The 17,368-nt window shown below is 43.0% G+C and overlaps 1 protein-coding gene across 3 annotated transcripts in view; it reads right to left on the bottom strand.

The window, feature by feature from the left end:
* SQRDL (sulfide quinone reductase-like (yeast)) overlaps nucleotides 1-17,368 on the bottom strand; it is a 53,387-nt gene that overhangs the window by 3,059 nt on the left and 32,960 nt on the right. For all 3 annotated transcript variants that reach the window (XM_018054155.1, XM_018054156.1, XM_005709671.3), the window contains exons 4-7: nucleotides 16,904-16,957; nucleotides 12,937-13,131; nucleotides 10,698-10,907; nucleotides 903-1,086 (exon numbers count right to left, since the gene is read on the bottom strand). In XM_018054155.1, coding sequence (XP_017909644.1) covers nucleotides 903-1,086; nucleotides 10,698-10,907; nucleotides 12,937-13,131; nucleotides 16,904-16,957 — 643 coding nt within the window. The remainder of the gene's footprint in view (nucleotides 1-902; nucleotides 1,087-10,697; nucleotides 10,908-12,936; nucleotides 13,132-16,903; nucleotides 16,958-17,368) is intronic.

The raw sequence follows: 17,368 nt of genomic DNA, 5'->3' as shown, positions 1-17,368 counted from the left end.
CTTTCAAAGTTTTCATAGGTTTGAGATTTTTGAAATGAAAAGTTTGGGGAAAATGACTATAAATAATAAGGACATTCGGTGGATTTCCTAGAAAGCCTTTCTTCGGTTGACATAGTCAACAAAAGTAACACACGTTCTGTGGGTATGTAATTCACACAAAACGCTTCCATACCCACAGGCAGGGAGGTTCGTGTTTTATAGCATCTAAAAAAGACAGTTCCTGTCTACCGAAAACAGAATCTGAAAGGCAATTCTCTCCATCACTGCTAGAGCGGAACATCGACGTGAAGAATTTAGTTGCCCAGACTGAGGCCTTAATCGTGTACCAATCAGGGCCCTCTCCACTGTATCTGTCTTAACACAGCAATTTTCTGCTCTGCAAGCTTTCATTGACTTGCATGTGTTTTCTGGGGAAACAAATGCTTCCCTAGTTTTACGGTGTTTCAGGCAGAAGAAAAACAGCCAACCTGGCCAGCATCAGGGATGTTCCAAAGAAGACCAGGGATGTGAGCACAGTAGCATGAGAAGTTAACAGAATTCTAGAGAGCTGGAAAAGTGGTACCTCTCTCTCCAATGTCCCCCTCCCCTGAAAACCACCCCTGTGACCCAGAAAAGGCAGATGAGGTCATGCTACTCTGGTGCAAAGCATTCAACAGATACTTTCTTCTTTACACAAGACTAGGTTCATTGACAACTAGGTTCATTACACAACACTAGGTTCATTGACAACACTTCTGTTTTGGGGAGACCAAAGGCGTTTTTAGGCACAAAAGTTTCTTCATTAATATAATTAGCATATAATGAAATGCCACTGGTGTCCAACTTTTGTTTTTGTTATGGCGGTGCCTTAGCAGAAGGCACCCCTGCTTTGAGCAAGGAGGGAACATAGCTCAAGGCCTTACCTACGGCGGCAGCGGTCTTTGATGTCGGCAGGTTGGTACAGTCCCCGATCCCAAACACATTTGGGTACCGCTTGTGCTGCAGAGTGTCTTTGTCCACATCCACCCAGCCGGCAGCATCAGCCACAGGACTCGTCTTAAGGACATCTGGTGGGCCCATGGGTGGTGTAACGTGAAGCATTTCATACTGCAAAAAAGGAGAGCATCCAAATGTGTGTTTGTTCCATTATTTCCATAGCCGCACGAGCTCTGGCCCCAACTCCCTGACACACACATGGACTATGGCTGCACAGAGCACTGTACAGTTAGTGCTCATACTGATCCACACACTTGCCAAGATCATCCATGCTCCCATGCAAGGCAGTGATAAAATAACTGACGTGGTCTCCCCATACAGAGTTCATGGGATTCCTTTGGCAGCTGACATGGGGGAGTCTGAAAAACTGGAGTGAACTTCAGTAACATTTTGAAAGAACTCATTAATGATTCTACTTATTACTGAAATAAAGCGGTGGTATATCTCAGTTGCTGTCTTCTTGACCCTCGGCTGATGACTTGTAAAGTCTGGCTGCACCAGGTTTACTCTGCAAAGAGGTTCTCAGAGTGCCTAAAACTTGTAAAAAACCCATATTAGGAGCTGATAAGCGAGCACCATTCTCAAATATGAGTCAACTCTCAAAACACGAAAAGGAAACCATCAAAACACCAATTTAAGGTGAAATAAAGGCAGCAAGAATATTGGCTAGCACTATGAAGAAGGAGTATGTTAGTACTTGGATCTGAAGTTCTGTGTCTCTATAGGAGGTTTTCTGAGAGACTGTATTCTTGTATTTAAGGGCTTCCCTGGTGCTGCAGAGGTTAAAGCGTCTGCCTGCAATGTGGGAGACCTGGGTTCAATCCCTGGGTCGGGAAGATCCCCTGGAGAAGGAAATGGCAACCCACTCCAGTATTCTTTTTTTTTTTTTTTTTTTAAATTTTAAAATCTTTAATTCTTACATGCGTGTTTGGGAACGCACTCCAGTATTCTTGTCTGGAAAATCCCATGGATGGAGGAGCTTGGTGGGCTACGGATCGCAAAGAGTCGGACACGACTGAGCGACTTCACTTTCATGAAGAAGGAGTGGTCTAATTCAGTATTGGGTTTACTGAACTATGCAGGAGGCAGGATGGATTTTTTTTCCCAAAAAACCTTTATCAAGGAAGGCTACCTTTGGCAATTAGGCACTGACCCAACCTAATCAGTTTTGATGGCTCATATAACTCTTTTGTTTATGTGATATGCTTTTTTGGTTGTTTACATAATATTTTGTAGTTTATTCTACTTCTTTTACCAACTCCATCTAGCGATTTCAAATTGATTGAGTGTTCACAAAACATTTCATTACAGCGAAAACTTCAGCATCTTAGGACAATCCTAACCTTGTGATAGTCAACAGCCCGATTTTCATAACAAGTTCTGCATCTTCACCAGGGCCTGGCAGTCATGATGGCAGAGGGAGTTAGGGATGTGACTTATATTTACTCCCACACTCAGTTATGAGCTTAGTCAACCTTAAGGTGGAATACGTGGAGCAAATGTGCAGTGCTTTGCAAAGTACTCTAGTTGGCTCTCTAGTGGCCTGGGTCCCTGAGGCTGTGTCTGTTAATTTCACACAAACTGAGCACGTGTCTGCAGGACAGCAAATGGAATAGTCAACCACCATCATCCACCAAATTATTAAGGCCATGTCTGTATTTCTGAAGTTAACCAGAACTGAGGGCCAAATCTTACTAGCATCATCTCTATCTATTAGAATTAATATGTGCTTGAATTTCACAAATACACATGAATTTCATACATCTTTTCTAGAAGAGAGGTTAAATATTTCCACATAATCATAAAGGGATGACATTTTACTTGAGCAAAACAACTACTAGGATAATTTTTTTAGATTTGTTGGAAATTAATATTGGCATTCAGATATAGCTTTTTTTTATCAGTTATTTCCATAAACTGAATCTAGTGAATAACATGGTTCTCCTTCATTAACATTAATAACCTATTCAGAGTAGTGGTGTTCAAACTTTTATGTTTATAAAGAAGATCTGTAGAAAATTCAGGTTCCCGGGCCCTACCACCCCAAGATCCCAATCCATTAGGTCTGGGAGAAGAACGGGAATGTGTACTTTAACAATCTTCACCCCAATGATACTGAAACATGAAACCTGTAGATGACAGTATTAGAAACTCTGGCTTGAAGGAATAGGTTCATTTATAATGAAAAATGAAATGCTATTACTTAGTCACTTCACCTTTCCTTTCTTTTTCTATGAGGAAATGCACTGTACTGGATAATCTCCAAACTCTCTTCTAGTTCTAGGATGCCGTGATATAAAACAAGTTCAGATCTCTAAAAACTGGAGACTTGGGCCAGTTCACAAGCTCTCTATGAAGGATCAGAGACTAGAGGCTTTGGGTACATTTAATTCTTTACGGTAGTGGTGCTCAGTCCTGGTTACACATGAGAATCATTAGGGGAACTTTGGAAACTCCCAATCCTCAATCCAGACCCCAGACCAGTTAATCAAAATCTCTGGGAGTTAGACTCAGGCATCAGCATGTTTTGAAAGTCCTCTGGGTGATTGAAATGTGCAGCCAGAGCTGAGAGTCACTGCTCTAAAACCTTTCGGTAGATTTTTCTGAAATTCATATTTTAAAGAGTAGAATTAGGTCTGAAGAAAAAATCTAATCTAAAAGCCTATACTTCAAAAGGGACACAAATAATCTTCTTTCTTTATAAACCCTTCAGAAGAACAATAACCATTTATTTATCCAACTCCCTATCTGCAAGCCTTAACTAGCCACAGCACAGCAGAGAACCAGAGTGAAAAGGACCAATAACAAAATTAAGTTCGTGCACTCAAGCTCATACACTTTGCTCATAAAAATATGCTGTGGGCCCTCACACACCACCCATCTGCTTTTACTTTACATAGAATTTAATGAGTTTGGCTATCTCATTTTCCAGCCAATAAAAAGATTAGAAGTAGCAGTTTTAAAATGCTGGAGCTAGAAGGATCTCCCAGTCACAACTGCCTGACAGCTAGGAAGGAAGAAAACAAGAAAACTACAAAGAGGATGCACACAAAATCAAATAACAGAGTAGACGGAGATCCTTTCATAAGGGGATAATTAGCCCTAAACAACCCAGTAGGCCCTAGATGCATAACTATATAAGAGCTACTCAAAATGATGACTGTGAGCTAGGGCAAGGAGACAAGCGTGGGACATCAGAAAGCAAGGAAGTGCTCAAAAATGTAATGGGGACATGTCACAAGGACATTAAGGGCCATTCTGAAAGGGTTCCTGCTGACCCAATCTGGGACAACTTGAGCACCAAAATACTTAAGGACAGAATGAATTATAAACTGAAATGAACGTATCTCCTGACATAGCAATAAACAAGACATGTCACAGCCATCTGCAATTTCTGGCCTCCAAATAGGAATGAGGGCTCCCAAAACTGCAATCCAGAGGATGCGACCACCCCCCACAGTGACTGCTGAGGAGCTCAGGGAATGAAGAAGCAAGGTGAGCAAGGAAACAGGACTGGACCAGATAGCAGAGGTGCAAAAGAAAAGAATGAATTTCAGTGAGCCCAGAGGCTTGCATCTTCCCATACACAGAATGCTGAATTCCTTAACTTGCTACCTGATCTTTGATCTTCAGGCTGCCTGCTCCCTTTGTTACAAACTTGTATATAGCCTGACTTCCCCTCCTGCCTCCTTGGAGCAGTTTTCTCAGAACTACTGAGATGCTGTCTGCCTGACTCAGAGTCCTAAACATTCCCACCAAATAAACTAACTCTCTACTTTTAGGTTGTGACTCTATTTTTTAGTTGACAAAACCAGTGGGGGAAAATACAGGCATTCATAAGTTCATCAGTTCAGTTCAGTTTAGTTGCTCAGTTGTGTCCAATTCTTTGCGACCCCATGAATCGCAGCACGACAGGCCTCCCTGTCCATCACCAGCTCCCAGAGTCTACCCAAACCCATGTCCATCGAGTTGGTGACACCATCCAACCATCTCATCCTCTGTTGCCCCCTTTTCCTTCTGCCCTCAATCTTTCCCAGCATCAGGGTTTTTTCAAATGAGTCAGTTATTTACATGAAGTGGCCAAAGTATTGGAGTTTCAGCTTCAACATCAGTCCTTCCAATGAACACCCAGGACTGATCTCCTTTAGGATGGACTGGTTGGATCCCCTTGCCATCCAAGGGACTCTCAAGAGTCTTCTCCAACACCACAGTTCAAAAGCATCAATTCTTCAGTGCTCAGCTTTCTTTATAGTCCAACTCTCATATCCATACATGACTCCTAGAAAAACCATAGCTTTGACTAGACGGACATTTGTTGGCAAAGTAATGTCTCTGCTTTTGAATATGCTATCTAGGTTGGTCATAACTTTCCTTCCAAAGAGTAAGCATCTTTTAATTTCATGGCTGCAATCACCATCTGCAGTGATTTTGGAGCCCCCAAAAATAAAGTCTGACACTGTTTCCACTGTTTCCCCATCTATTTGTCATGAAGTGATAGGGCCAGATGCCATCATCTTAGTTTTCTAAATGTTGAGCTTAAAGCCAACGTTTTCCCTCTCCTCTTTCACTTTCAAGAGGCTCTTTAGTTCCTCTTCACTTTCTGCCATAAGGGTGGTGTCATCTGCATATCTGAGGTTATTGATATTTCTCCTGGCAATCTTGATTCCAGCTTGTGCTTCCTCCACTCCAGCGTTTCTCATGATGTGCTCTGCATATAGGTTAAATAAGCAGGGTGACAATATACAGCCTTGACATACTCCTTTTCCTATTTGGAACCAGTCTGTTGTTCCATGTCCAGTTCTAACTGTTGCTTCCTGACTTGCATACAGGTTTCTCAAGAGGCAGCTCAGGTGGTCTGGTATTTCCATCTCTTTCAGAATTTTCCACGTAAGTTCATACTAATAATTAATTGGGAAGGGAGAGCTTTTGCTGACAGGGTGCCAAGAATCTACCAGTACAAGTGGAGGGAATGCTAGACTGGAACATCATTTTGCAACCACCATAGTAAAGACTGGATTAGGCAAAAATCATCAATGGATGCTAAATCTATTGGGAAACTTTATTGAGTAGGGAGTAGGGTGTTTGCATGGTCTTAAAGTGCCCCCTTCCTTATTAGAAGCAAAAAAGAAAAAGAATAATAATTCTCTACAGTGAAGAAATGGGACCATATCTGGACTTGTGATCAAAACGAACATCATCAAGGGGCAGATAAGCACTGTGTGCTTTCTAACGTGTTATCCTAGAAAGACACATCACTTATGTGGTATTTCAGCCCAAAATGCAGAGCCTGAAACTCATCACCAGGAGACACAGACAAACTCAAAACGAGGACACCTTATTAAAAAATAAAAGTCAGGGAGGGAGCTGTATTATTTCAAAATGCAGGGTCACGGGAGACAAAGAAAGGCTGTAGAAATGTTCCAGATTAAAGGAGGCTAAAAACACATGACAATTAAATGCAATACCTGCCTGTAGACCAACTTCTGGAGGATAGGAAGTAGTATAATACTATTTATCAATCAACAAAACTTGAATACAAATCATAGATTAAAATATTGTATCCTTGCTAAATTTACTGAATTGGTAACTGTAATGTGGTTATATAAGAGAATACGCCTAACTCTTAGGAAAATTATGGTGAAATATTTAGGGGTAAAGGGCCATGACACATAACGTACATGAGTGTGTGCTAAGTTGCTTCAGTTGTGTCCAACTCTTTGCGACCCTATGAACTGTAGCCCACCAGGCTTCTCTGTCCATGGGATTTTCCAGGCAAGAACACTGGAGAGGGTTGCTATGCCCTCCGCCAGGGGATCTTCCCAACCCAGGAATCAAACACCCGTCTCTAGTGTCTCCTGCATTAGCAGGCAGGTTCTTTACCACTTTACCAGCTTGATGGCTCAGATGGTAAAGATTCTGCCTGCAGTGTGGGAGACCCGGGTTCAATCCCGGGGTTGGGAAGATCCCCGGGAGAAGGAAATGGCAACCCACTACACTATTCTTGCCTGGAGAATCCCATGGATGGAGGAGCCTGGCAGACTATAGTCTATGGGGTTGCAGGGAGTCGGACACGACTGAGCAACTTCATTTCTTTACCACTAGCGCCACCTGGGAAGCCTGTGATGTACATAACTCACCTTTAAATGCTTTAGGGAAAATATATTACATTACATAATATTTATATATGGAGAGAGAAGCAGTGAAGCCATGACAAAGCAATGGGGTAAAACTCTGCAATAAGTGAATCTAGGTAAAGGCTATATACAGTTTTCTTTGTACTATTTTTATTTTTGCAACTTCTCTAAGTTTAAGATTATTTCCAAATGAAAGTTTTTTAAAATTATGACTTTGAGTCATTAGCAGGATTTTAAATGATAGTAACTACACACTAACAACACAAGCGAAGACTCTACACATGGACATCACGAGATGGTCAACACTGAAATCAAATTGATTATATTCTTTGCAGCCAAAGATGGAGAAGCTCTATACAGTCAGCAAAAACAAGACCAGGAGCTGACTGTGGCTCAGATCATGAACTCCTTATTGCCAAATTCAGACTTAAATTGAAGAAAGTAAGGAAAACCACTAGACCATGCACATATGACCTTAATCAAAACCTTTATGATTATACAGTGGAAGTGAGAAATAGATTTAAGGGACTAGATCTGATAGACAGAGTGCCTGATGAACTATGGACGGATGTTTGTGACACTGTAGAGGAGGCAGGGATCAAGACCATCCCCAGGGAAAGGAATGCAAAAAAGCAAAATGGCTGTCTGGGGAGGCCTTACAAATAGCTGTGAAAAGAAGAGAAGGGAAAACCAAAGGAGAAAAGGGAAGATATAAGCATTGGAATGCAGAGTTCCAAAGAATAGCAAGGAGTGATTAAAAAAGCCTTCCTCAGCGATCAATGCAAAGAAATAGAGGAAAAGAACAGAATGGGAAAGACTAGAGATCTCTTCAAGAAAATTAGAGATACCAAGGGAACATTTCATGCAAAGATGGGCTCAATAACAGACAGAAATGGTATGGACCTAACAGAAGCAGAAGATATTAAGAAGAGGTGGCAAGAATACACAAAAGAACTATACAAAAAAGATCTTCACAACCCAGATAATCATGATGGTGTGATCACTCACCTAGAGCCAAACATCCTGGAATGTGAAGTCAAGTGGGCTTTAGAAAGCATCACTACGAACAAAGCTAGTGGAGGTGATGGAATTCCAGTTGAGCTATTTCAAATCCTGAAAGATGATGCTGTGAAAGTGCTGCACTCAATATGCCAACAAATTTGGAAAACTCAGCAGTAGCCACGGGACTGGAAAAGGTCAGTTTTCATTCCAGTCCCAAAGAAAGGCAATGCCAAAGAATGCTCAAACTACCACACAATTGCACTCATCTCACATGCTGGTAAAGTAATGCTCAAAATTCTCCAAGCCAGGCTTCAGCAATACGTGAACCGTGAACTCCCTGATGTTCAAGCTGGTTTTAGAAAAGCAGAGGAACCAGAGATCAAATTGCCAACATCCGCTGGATCATGGAAAAAGCAAGAAAGTTCCAGAAAAATATCTATTTCTGCTTTATTGACTATGCCAAAGCTTTTGACTGTGTGGATCACAATAACCTGTGGAAAATTCTGAAAGAGATGGGAATACCAGACCATCTAACCTGCCTCCTGAGAAACCTATATGCAGGTCAGGAAGCAACAGTTAGAACTGGACATGGAACAACAGACTGGTTCCAAATAGGAAAAGGAGTACGTCAAGGCTGTATATTGTCAACCTGCTTATTTAACTTATATGCAGAGTACATCATGAGAAACACTGGGCTGGAAGAAGCACAAGCTGGAATCAAGACTGCTGGGAGAAATATCAACAACCTCAGATATGCAGATGACACCACCCTTATAGCAGAAAATGAAGAAGAACTAAAGAGCCTCTTGATGAAAGTCAAAGATGAGAGTGAAAAAGTTGGCTTAAAGCTCAACATTCAGAAAACTAAGATCATGGCATCTGGTCCCATGGGAAATAGATGGGGAAACAGTGGAAACAGTGTCAGACATTATTTTGGGGGGCTCCAAAATCACTGCGGATGATGATTGCAGCCATAAAATTAAAAGACACTTACTCTTTGGAAGGAAAGTTATGACCAACCTAGATAGCATATTCAAAAGCAGAGATATTACTTTGGTGACTAAGGTCCGTCTAGTCAAGGCTATGGTTTTTCCTGTGGTCATGTATGGATGTGAGCGTTGGACTGTGAAGAAAGCTGAGTGCCGAAGAATTAATGCTTTTGAACTGTGGTGTTGGAGAAGACTCTTGAGAGTCCCTTGGACTGCAAGGAGATCCAACCAGTCCATCCTAAAGGAAATCAGTCCTGGGTGTTCACTGGAAGGACTGACGTTGAAGCTGAAACTTCAATACTTTGGCCACTTCATTGGAAGAATTGACTCACTGGAAAAGACTCTGATGCTGGGAGGGATTGGGGGCAGGAGGAGTAGGGGAAGACAGAGGATGAGATGGCTGGATGGCATTACCAACTCGATGGACATGAGTTTGAATGAAGTTTGAGCGTTGGTGATGGACAGGAAGGCCTGGCGTGCTGCGATTCATGGTGTCACAAAGAGTCAGACCTGACTGAGTGACCGAACTGAACTGAACTGACACACCATTTAAGAATGGAAAGATGTATGCAATACACTTTAGAAAGCGCTCCCACTAAAAAGCTTAAACTGTGAAGTTCTGATGTTTAGAAAATTAATCTTTGGCTCACTTCAAAATTTCCATTTATGGAATCCTTCATTCCTCTAAAAAGGCTGAATGAATAAAATGTGACTGTGTACTGTTTTCTCAGGCTAACAGCTCTTGCCAAAATGATATAAACAAATGATGCTTCTCTGCATCTTCTCTGGATGCCTTTGCATCTTGTTCTCAATGTACTATTCCCACTTCACAGAAGAAACAGATGCACAGAAGCCAAGCCCACATACAAAGACGAGATCTCTCCAAGTAGGATGTGGCTCTGCCAGATCTTTCAAGGATTTGTAAGCATTTCCTTTGATGCACAAGTATGAGATGTTTAAAGACATCCTCTTTCACAGGTAAAAGATTTCCATCATTCCTGAACTACCCACAAGCAGGCCTGGCTGTCACAAACCATAAATGGAGACAATCACTATATCCTGCATAAGAAGCCCTTCCTGAACTCTAGGCAACTAAAGTTGTGACATGGCTGCTTCAAATGACTCAGTGCCAAAAATACAGATACAAAACAGGATAAAAATTCACTTGGTACCAGTATATGAGAGATTCTCTGGTGGCCCAGTGGTAAAGAATCTGCCTGCCAAGTAGGAGATGTGGGTTCGATCCCTGGGTCGGGAAGATCCACTGCAGAAGGAAATGACAACCCACTCCAGTATTCTTCCCTGGAAAATCTCACGGACAGAGAAGCCTGGTGAACCACAGTGCATGGTGTCACAGAGAGTCAGACACGACTGAGAGGCTAAACAGCAACGGTAGATGAGCCCTCCTCTCCCATGGACACAACCTCTTATCTCTTCCTCTTCCCCATTTGGGTCCACCTTCTCCCCATCACACCCCTACGATGCTCACTATAACCAGCCTCCCAAGCACAAGACAACGATGGACAAAGAAGTGGGGCCCTCAGTGTCGCCTGCATCCATGGCACTGCTCAGCTGACATCTGTGCCTCCACACTCACTGAAATCACTTGGGTCTCTCCAGGTTTGTCCAGATTCTCAAAAATAGCCTCTTGCTTATCAGCTCGGACTTCAATGAGATTTTGCTTGTAGTTAACGGTGAGGGCCCTCTCCTGGATAATCTTCTGTAGGGCATCTGCATACTTCTTGACCCCAAAAATGGCTCCAAGAGAAGTGTTGAACATGATATTGGCCTTGGGTCGCTTTCCAGTCTGAAAAGAAGAAAAACATAGAAACAATCAACATCAAAGCATTACTCCAACCACCCTTTTTTTTTAACCTAGACAAGACTAAAAACCCTCCAAAGACCTCATCAGCTTTCTCCATCACTATGCACTGGTGGGATGAGGTGTGGATCACAGCCTCCTCCTACTTTAATCTTCCATCAGTGACACAGCACCTCAGTCCAACTTGATTCAGGGGTTGAGGTGGACCCTGTTCCGTGAGGTCCAGAGATGAAAGTCAGGTCCAAGGAAAGATAGACCTGAATTGTTTATTCATGTACTCATTTGTTGATTCACTCAGTAAACATTTAATGAGGTTCTAGAGTCGACCAGGTACTGTTCGAAGTGCTCCATATTCACTGAATCATAGTAAAAACAACAGAGTTCCAGAAAAACATCTACTTCTGCTTTATTGACTATGCCAAAGCCTTTCTTCAAGAGATGGGAATACCTGACCACCTTACCTGCTTCCTGAGAAATCTGTATGCAGGTCAAAAAGCAACAGTTAGAACTGGACATGGAACAATGGACTGGTTCCAAATTGGGAAAGGAGTACATCAGGGCTGTATATTGTCACCTTGCTTATTTAACTTATATGCAGAGTACATCAAGAGAAATACCAACCTGGATGAAGCACAAGATGACATCAAGATTGCCGGGAGAAATATCAATAACCTCAGATTACAGATGACACCACCCTTATGGCAGAAAGTGAAGAGGAACTGAAGAGCCTCTTGATGAAAGTGAAAGAGGACAGCGAAAAAGCTGGCTTAAAACTCAACATTCAAAATACAAAGATCATGGTACCTGGTCTCATCCCTTCATTGCAAATAGATGGGGAAACAATGGAAATAAAATAAATAAAGTCTATTTATTTTCTTGGGCTCCAAAATCACTGCAGATGGTGACTGCAGTCATGAAACTAAAGGATGCTTGCTCCTTGGAAGAAAAGCTATGACAAACTGAGATAGCATATTAAAAAGCAGAGACATTACTTTGCCAACAAAGGTCCCTCTGGTCAAAGCTATGGTTTTCCAGTGGTCATGTGTAGGTATGAGAGGTAGACCATAAAGAAGGCTGAGTGCCGAAGAATTGATGCTTTTGAACTGTGGTGTTGGGAAAGACTCTTTGAGAGTCCCTTGGACTGCAAGGAGATCAAACCAGTCAATACTAAAGGAAATCAGTCCTGAATATTCACTGGAAGGACTGATGCTAAAGCTGAAGCTCCAATACTTTGGCCCCATGATGTGAAAAACTGACTCATTTGAAAAGACCCTGATGCTGGGAAAGATTGAAGGCAGGAGGAGAAGGGGACGACAGAGGATGTGATGGTTGGATGGCATCACCGGCTCAATGGATATGAGTTTGAGCTAGCTCTGGGAGTTGGTGATGGATAGGGAGGACCAGCATGCTGCAGTCCATGGGGCAGCAAAGAGTTGGACGTGACTGAGTGACTGAACTGATAGTATGATTATAACCATGTTAAAAAATAGGGAAAACAATGGAAATACATATCAAATTGATAACAGTAGCTATACCAAAGCAACTGGATAATGAATGACATCTTTTTTCTATTTTGCAAACTTTCAGTTACATAATTTTATACATGTGAAATAAAAAATAAAAATTGATGCTTTCCAATTGTGGTGCTGGAAAAAACTCTTTAAGAGTCCCTTGGACAGCAAGGAGATCAAACCAGTCAATCTTAAAGGAAATCAACCCTGAAAATTCACTGGAAGGACTGAGGCTGACACTGAAGCTCCAATACTTTGGAGAAGTGGGCAGCAGAGGAAGAGATGGTCAGATAGCATCATCTACTCAATGGCTACGAATCTGAGCAAACTCCAGGAGATAGTGGAGGACAGGGAAGCCTGGTGTGCTGCAGTCCATGAGGTTGCGGAGTTGGACACGACTTAGCGACTAAACTACTAAATTTAGAAACAAAAATGGTATTTTGACATGGATAAAAATGATATCCCTTCTGCCCTCCTTGCCCATGCCTGGAAAGGAAGCATACCTTCCTGAAATAGGCTTCTGATAAGTACATGATCTTCTGCGGGGCCCCGGCACACTTCACTGGAGTGTTAGGGAAGGTAAAGATGGCATTGCCCTCCTTGAAGTCCTGCAGAGCTTTCCATGTCTTCTCCACCGTCCTCACTGAGTAATTGGACCCTATTTTGGGATGGGCAAAACCTTCAGGGAGGCCTTTGATCTGCAACAAAGCACACAAAGAAATTATTATTTAACAAAAGAGAAAGTGGAATCTGTGTTGAGAATCCTTCTTCACTCTCATTTCTACCACCTCTCTTGTATTGCAGCACAATTTTGAGCCTCCTGGATTCACACACAGTGGCGCTAGCAGGTGAGTGAGGGGCCTGCTAAGCCCAGAGCTGTGGGGCCTGCAGTCATCTACCAAAGTGGAGAACAGGTGAGGCTGAGGGGGAACCCTGGGCCTCTGTGGCCTGGAGACCAGAATTTGAACCTCTCTTCTCATCCTCAGAGTGAGGACAAGAAGCCAGACTTACTTCCTTTTTGGAGAACAATTTTTCTTATTAGGAGGGAGAAGAACAACAGGCAGAACCAAGAGCCAATCAGTAATAACAAAATTAAATTACCCTGTATCAGGTTGGACCAGGCCAAGCACTTGATAAAAGCAGCAAAGGCAGGAAATTAAAAGCATGGACTTGAGAACCTACAGACTCCAGTATGAGTCCTAGCTCTTCCATTTACAAGCATTGTGATCCCCAGTAAATAGCCCAACAAATCAGGTAGTGGGTCTCAAGTGTGGTCCCCAAAACAGTACCACCTGGGAACTCGTTGTAAATACAGATTACCAGACCCTAGCTCAAACTCGCTGGATCAGAAACTCAGAGGCAAGCCCAGAAATTCTGTTTTAACAGGCCCTCCAGGTAATTCTGATGCTCACTGAAATGCTTATGTTCATCATCTGTGAAATGGGGATAAAAGTAACTGCTCTGTAGGATTGCTGGCAAGAGTAAAGAGACCGTGGTATAAGACGACTAGAAAAATGACATGCGTACGGTGCATGCTCTGAAAACGTCAGTGTATTCCCGTCAGGAAGATCAACCGGGTCCTTCTCTTCAACGTTAGAAGGCTCATATAGCACAATGGAGATGGGAATGAGTGCATTAAGAGACTCAAGGATGATCAGAGAACCATCAAAAACAGTCTCAAGATGAGCGGTCCTTCAGAACCTCTCCAGGCTGAAGGGCACCCACTCGTGACTCATGGAATCGCCCAACACCTATTCCTCAAGTCTCAGGGAAAGAGTCCTGCTCTCTCCTTCATCACATGTTAAGCGCAAGTATTCCTCTGATTGTTAACCATATCTTCTGCTACAGTTTCAGTAGCTGTAATATTAGCAGCCTCAACAACAGTAACCACTTACTATTATAAAATCACCCTGCATTTTAATGTTTCTGCCGTCTCACATCTATGTTAATATTCACTTTACTCACTACACTCCCTCTGAGGGAGGGGATGGAATATTACTGACCCACAGACAAAGATGAGGAAACAAGGTTGAGAGACCCACCTAGACTCTTATACAACTAAATACTGAGGCCCCTGCCCACTGCCTGCGGCCCTTCCCACAGGACCTCCGTGCTTTCCAGCTCCAAAAGCAAAACTCATGATCCAGGAGATAAATAGCCAATCTGCCTTATCATATTTCTCTAGTCTGAAGAAGCTGTTATCAAGGAAAATGGTGCCATAAAGTAGTAACGAGTTCCTTTCAAGGAGAGTTGTTCCTAATGGGCAGTTTATGACACCACTGAATCCAAGGTGCTTCCCTGGGAACCCAGAAGCAGGAGGAGCAGGAAAGTCTAAGAAAGAGATGATATCTGACCCCCACTCTGTGGGGAGCTGTGGACCATCCTACCACACTGAGAGGACCAGACAGCGGGACATGGCACTGCAGAGATTCTCCGGGAGCTGGTGGGGGAAGAGGCAGAGGCAGCTGGGCAGAGAGAAGCTGCTCACGTTCAACAAAGCCCAGAGCAGAGATCAGTCCTTCTGGAGGCCCAACGACATCCCGCCCCCGAGATCCACACACCTTGGCATCCTCATCAAAGCCATCTCTCCTTTGTTTACACTAACCTGGGTAGTTCTCTAGTATCTCCAAGACTGCTAAGTAACACAGTGGCCCTGGAAACACTACTCACATCCTCTTAGCCTCGGTTTCCTCATCTGTCAAGAGGAGATAAAAAATGTCTATCTTGCAAGCAGTCATGAGGAATCAATATTAGATTCTTAGCACAGTCCCTAGCACATGGTAGAGACTCCATAGTAACAGCTCCTTTTAAATACTATTGTTTCTTGGTTTACTGCAAAGAGGGTGCAAGCACTCTCAGCACTGGTGTATTCAAACAGTTCTCACATAGCGAGCCATCAGGGTGACATGACCAAAGAGATAGGCTACCTTTGTTAAGTCGACTCTGGTGGACCTTTTGAAGAGGCATGGACTTCCCCAAAACTATCACTGGCACCTTTCTCCATAGAGTCCTCAATGGTTTTCTGTTTATATGAGGCTCATGACCCATGGCACCAAATTCATCACAACCTCCACACTAATCCATGGCTTGTTTAAACCTTTACAGAACAGGTCCCAGTTCATTTCTTCTACTTCCTACACTGGACATGTCACTACTCTGGTTTTTAACCCAGAAACACACATCAAACACCCTGTGGATGCAACTCAGATGAGGCCCTTACCTAAACCACTTTCCTGAGATTTGTGACCTGGTTATCACAATGCTTTATGTGCTTCAACTACTTATTCATATTTCCCAAGAAGCTCCTGGAAATCATAATTACTAACTCACTCTATTATGCTTTAGGAAAATAAATTTGAATCTCACAAATTGTCAGAGGGCATCTGGCTCCCTGGCTCACTGAAAAGGGAGGTCTAAGGAACTGCTGGGGCAGCTTTTATATTGCATCAGTCACTTTATGCCAGAAACCCAGCCTCTATTCAACGAAACTTAGACATCCCTTCAGCGCCTGATAAGCTAACTGCCGATATTCTACCCTTAAAGTCTGCTTAAGAATTCACAGTCTAAATCTTACTTTCAAAGGAAATACAACCAACTCAGTCCTACAGAGAAATGTAGTTTTCTTGTAAGTATGCGAAAGGCTGCTGTTTTGTACAAATTACCATCAGGCCCTGGACATGCTGAATTCTGATTAAAGCCTGAAGCTAGAACATATGATGATCACTGACAGAATCTTAGAGAAGACTTTCTTAAAACCATAAAAAGGCTGCTGAGAAATAAAACTGAAAGAGGATTTCTAATACTCTTTCTTGTCAAAATGAATATAAAATAACTAAATGCAGTTTTGATCACAGCATAAGTAGGCCAGTATAACATACTTATGTAGGCATGCTCAGTTGTGCCTGACTCTTTGTGACCCCATGGACTGTAGCCCACCAGTTTTCTCCATCCATATCATTTTCCAGGCAAGAATACTGGAGCAGGTTGCCGTTTCCTACTCCAGGTGATCTTCCCAACCCAGGAATCAAAACCATATCTCATGCATCTTCCGCACTGGCAGTGGATTCTTTACCACTGAGCCACCTGGGAAGCCCATGACATAGTAATAGAAGTAGCTTAAAACAGTACGTTCTCAGACTTCCCTGGTGGCACAGTAGATGGGAATCCACCTGCCAACACAGGAGACGTGGGTTCGATCCCTGGTCCGGGAAGATTCCACATGCCACAGAGCAACTATGCCTGTGCACCACAACTACTGAGCCTGTGCTCTAGAGACCGTGATCCACAGCTACTGAAACCTGTGCGCCCTAGAACCCATGCTCCGCAATAAGAGAAGCTACTACGGTGAGAAGCCCACGCACTGCAAGCAGAGAGCAGCCTCTGCTCGTCACAACTAGAGAAGGCCGGTGCAAAAGCAACAAAGACCCAGCAGAGCCAAAACTAAATTTAAAAAAAAATTTTTTTAAGTACCTTCTCATAGTCCAGCTGGATTCCAAGAGCAATGATAAGATATTTGTAGGAGATCTGCAACACAAAAAATGACATTTTAGATCAAGACACAAAAAGGGGCAGCCCCAGAACTGACTCAGACCCCAGACATGAGTAGCCCCTACTGTGTCTCCATCTTGTAATATGATGACATGGGGCTGCAGATGGTGGGCAGGCCAGCAGGCAGGGGTGAACACTCCAGTGTGCCATTACGCCCACCTCTCTGCTACCCGTTCTCTGCTGCCTCACATGTCAGGGCTTCACAAATATATAACATGCCTGGCTTCTGGGAGCTTGAGATACCTGTACTTTTACACAGTGGAGCACAACAGAAAAGAGACCACAGTTATTTGTGTTAACACTGTTTCATGCCATCATTGACTCAACGGATATGAGTTTGAGCAAGCTCTGGGGGTTGGTGATGGACAGGGAAGCCTGGCGTGCATC

The sequence above is a fragment of the Capra hircus genome, chromosome 10 (assembly GCF_001704415.2).
Source record: "Capra hircus breed San Clemente chromosome 10, ASM170441v1, whole genome shotgun sequence".
Lineage (NCBI taxonomy): Eukaryota > Metazoa > Chordata > Mammalia > Artiodactyla > Bovidae > Capra > Capra hircus.
The sequence above is the reverse complement of the archived record's forward strand: the minus strand, read 5'-3'. Positions and strand labels throughout refer to the sequence as shown.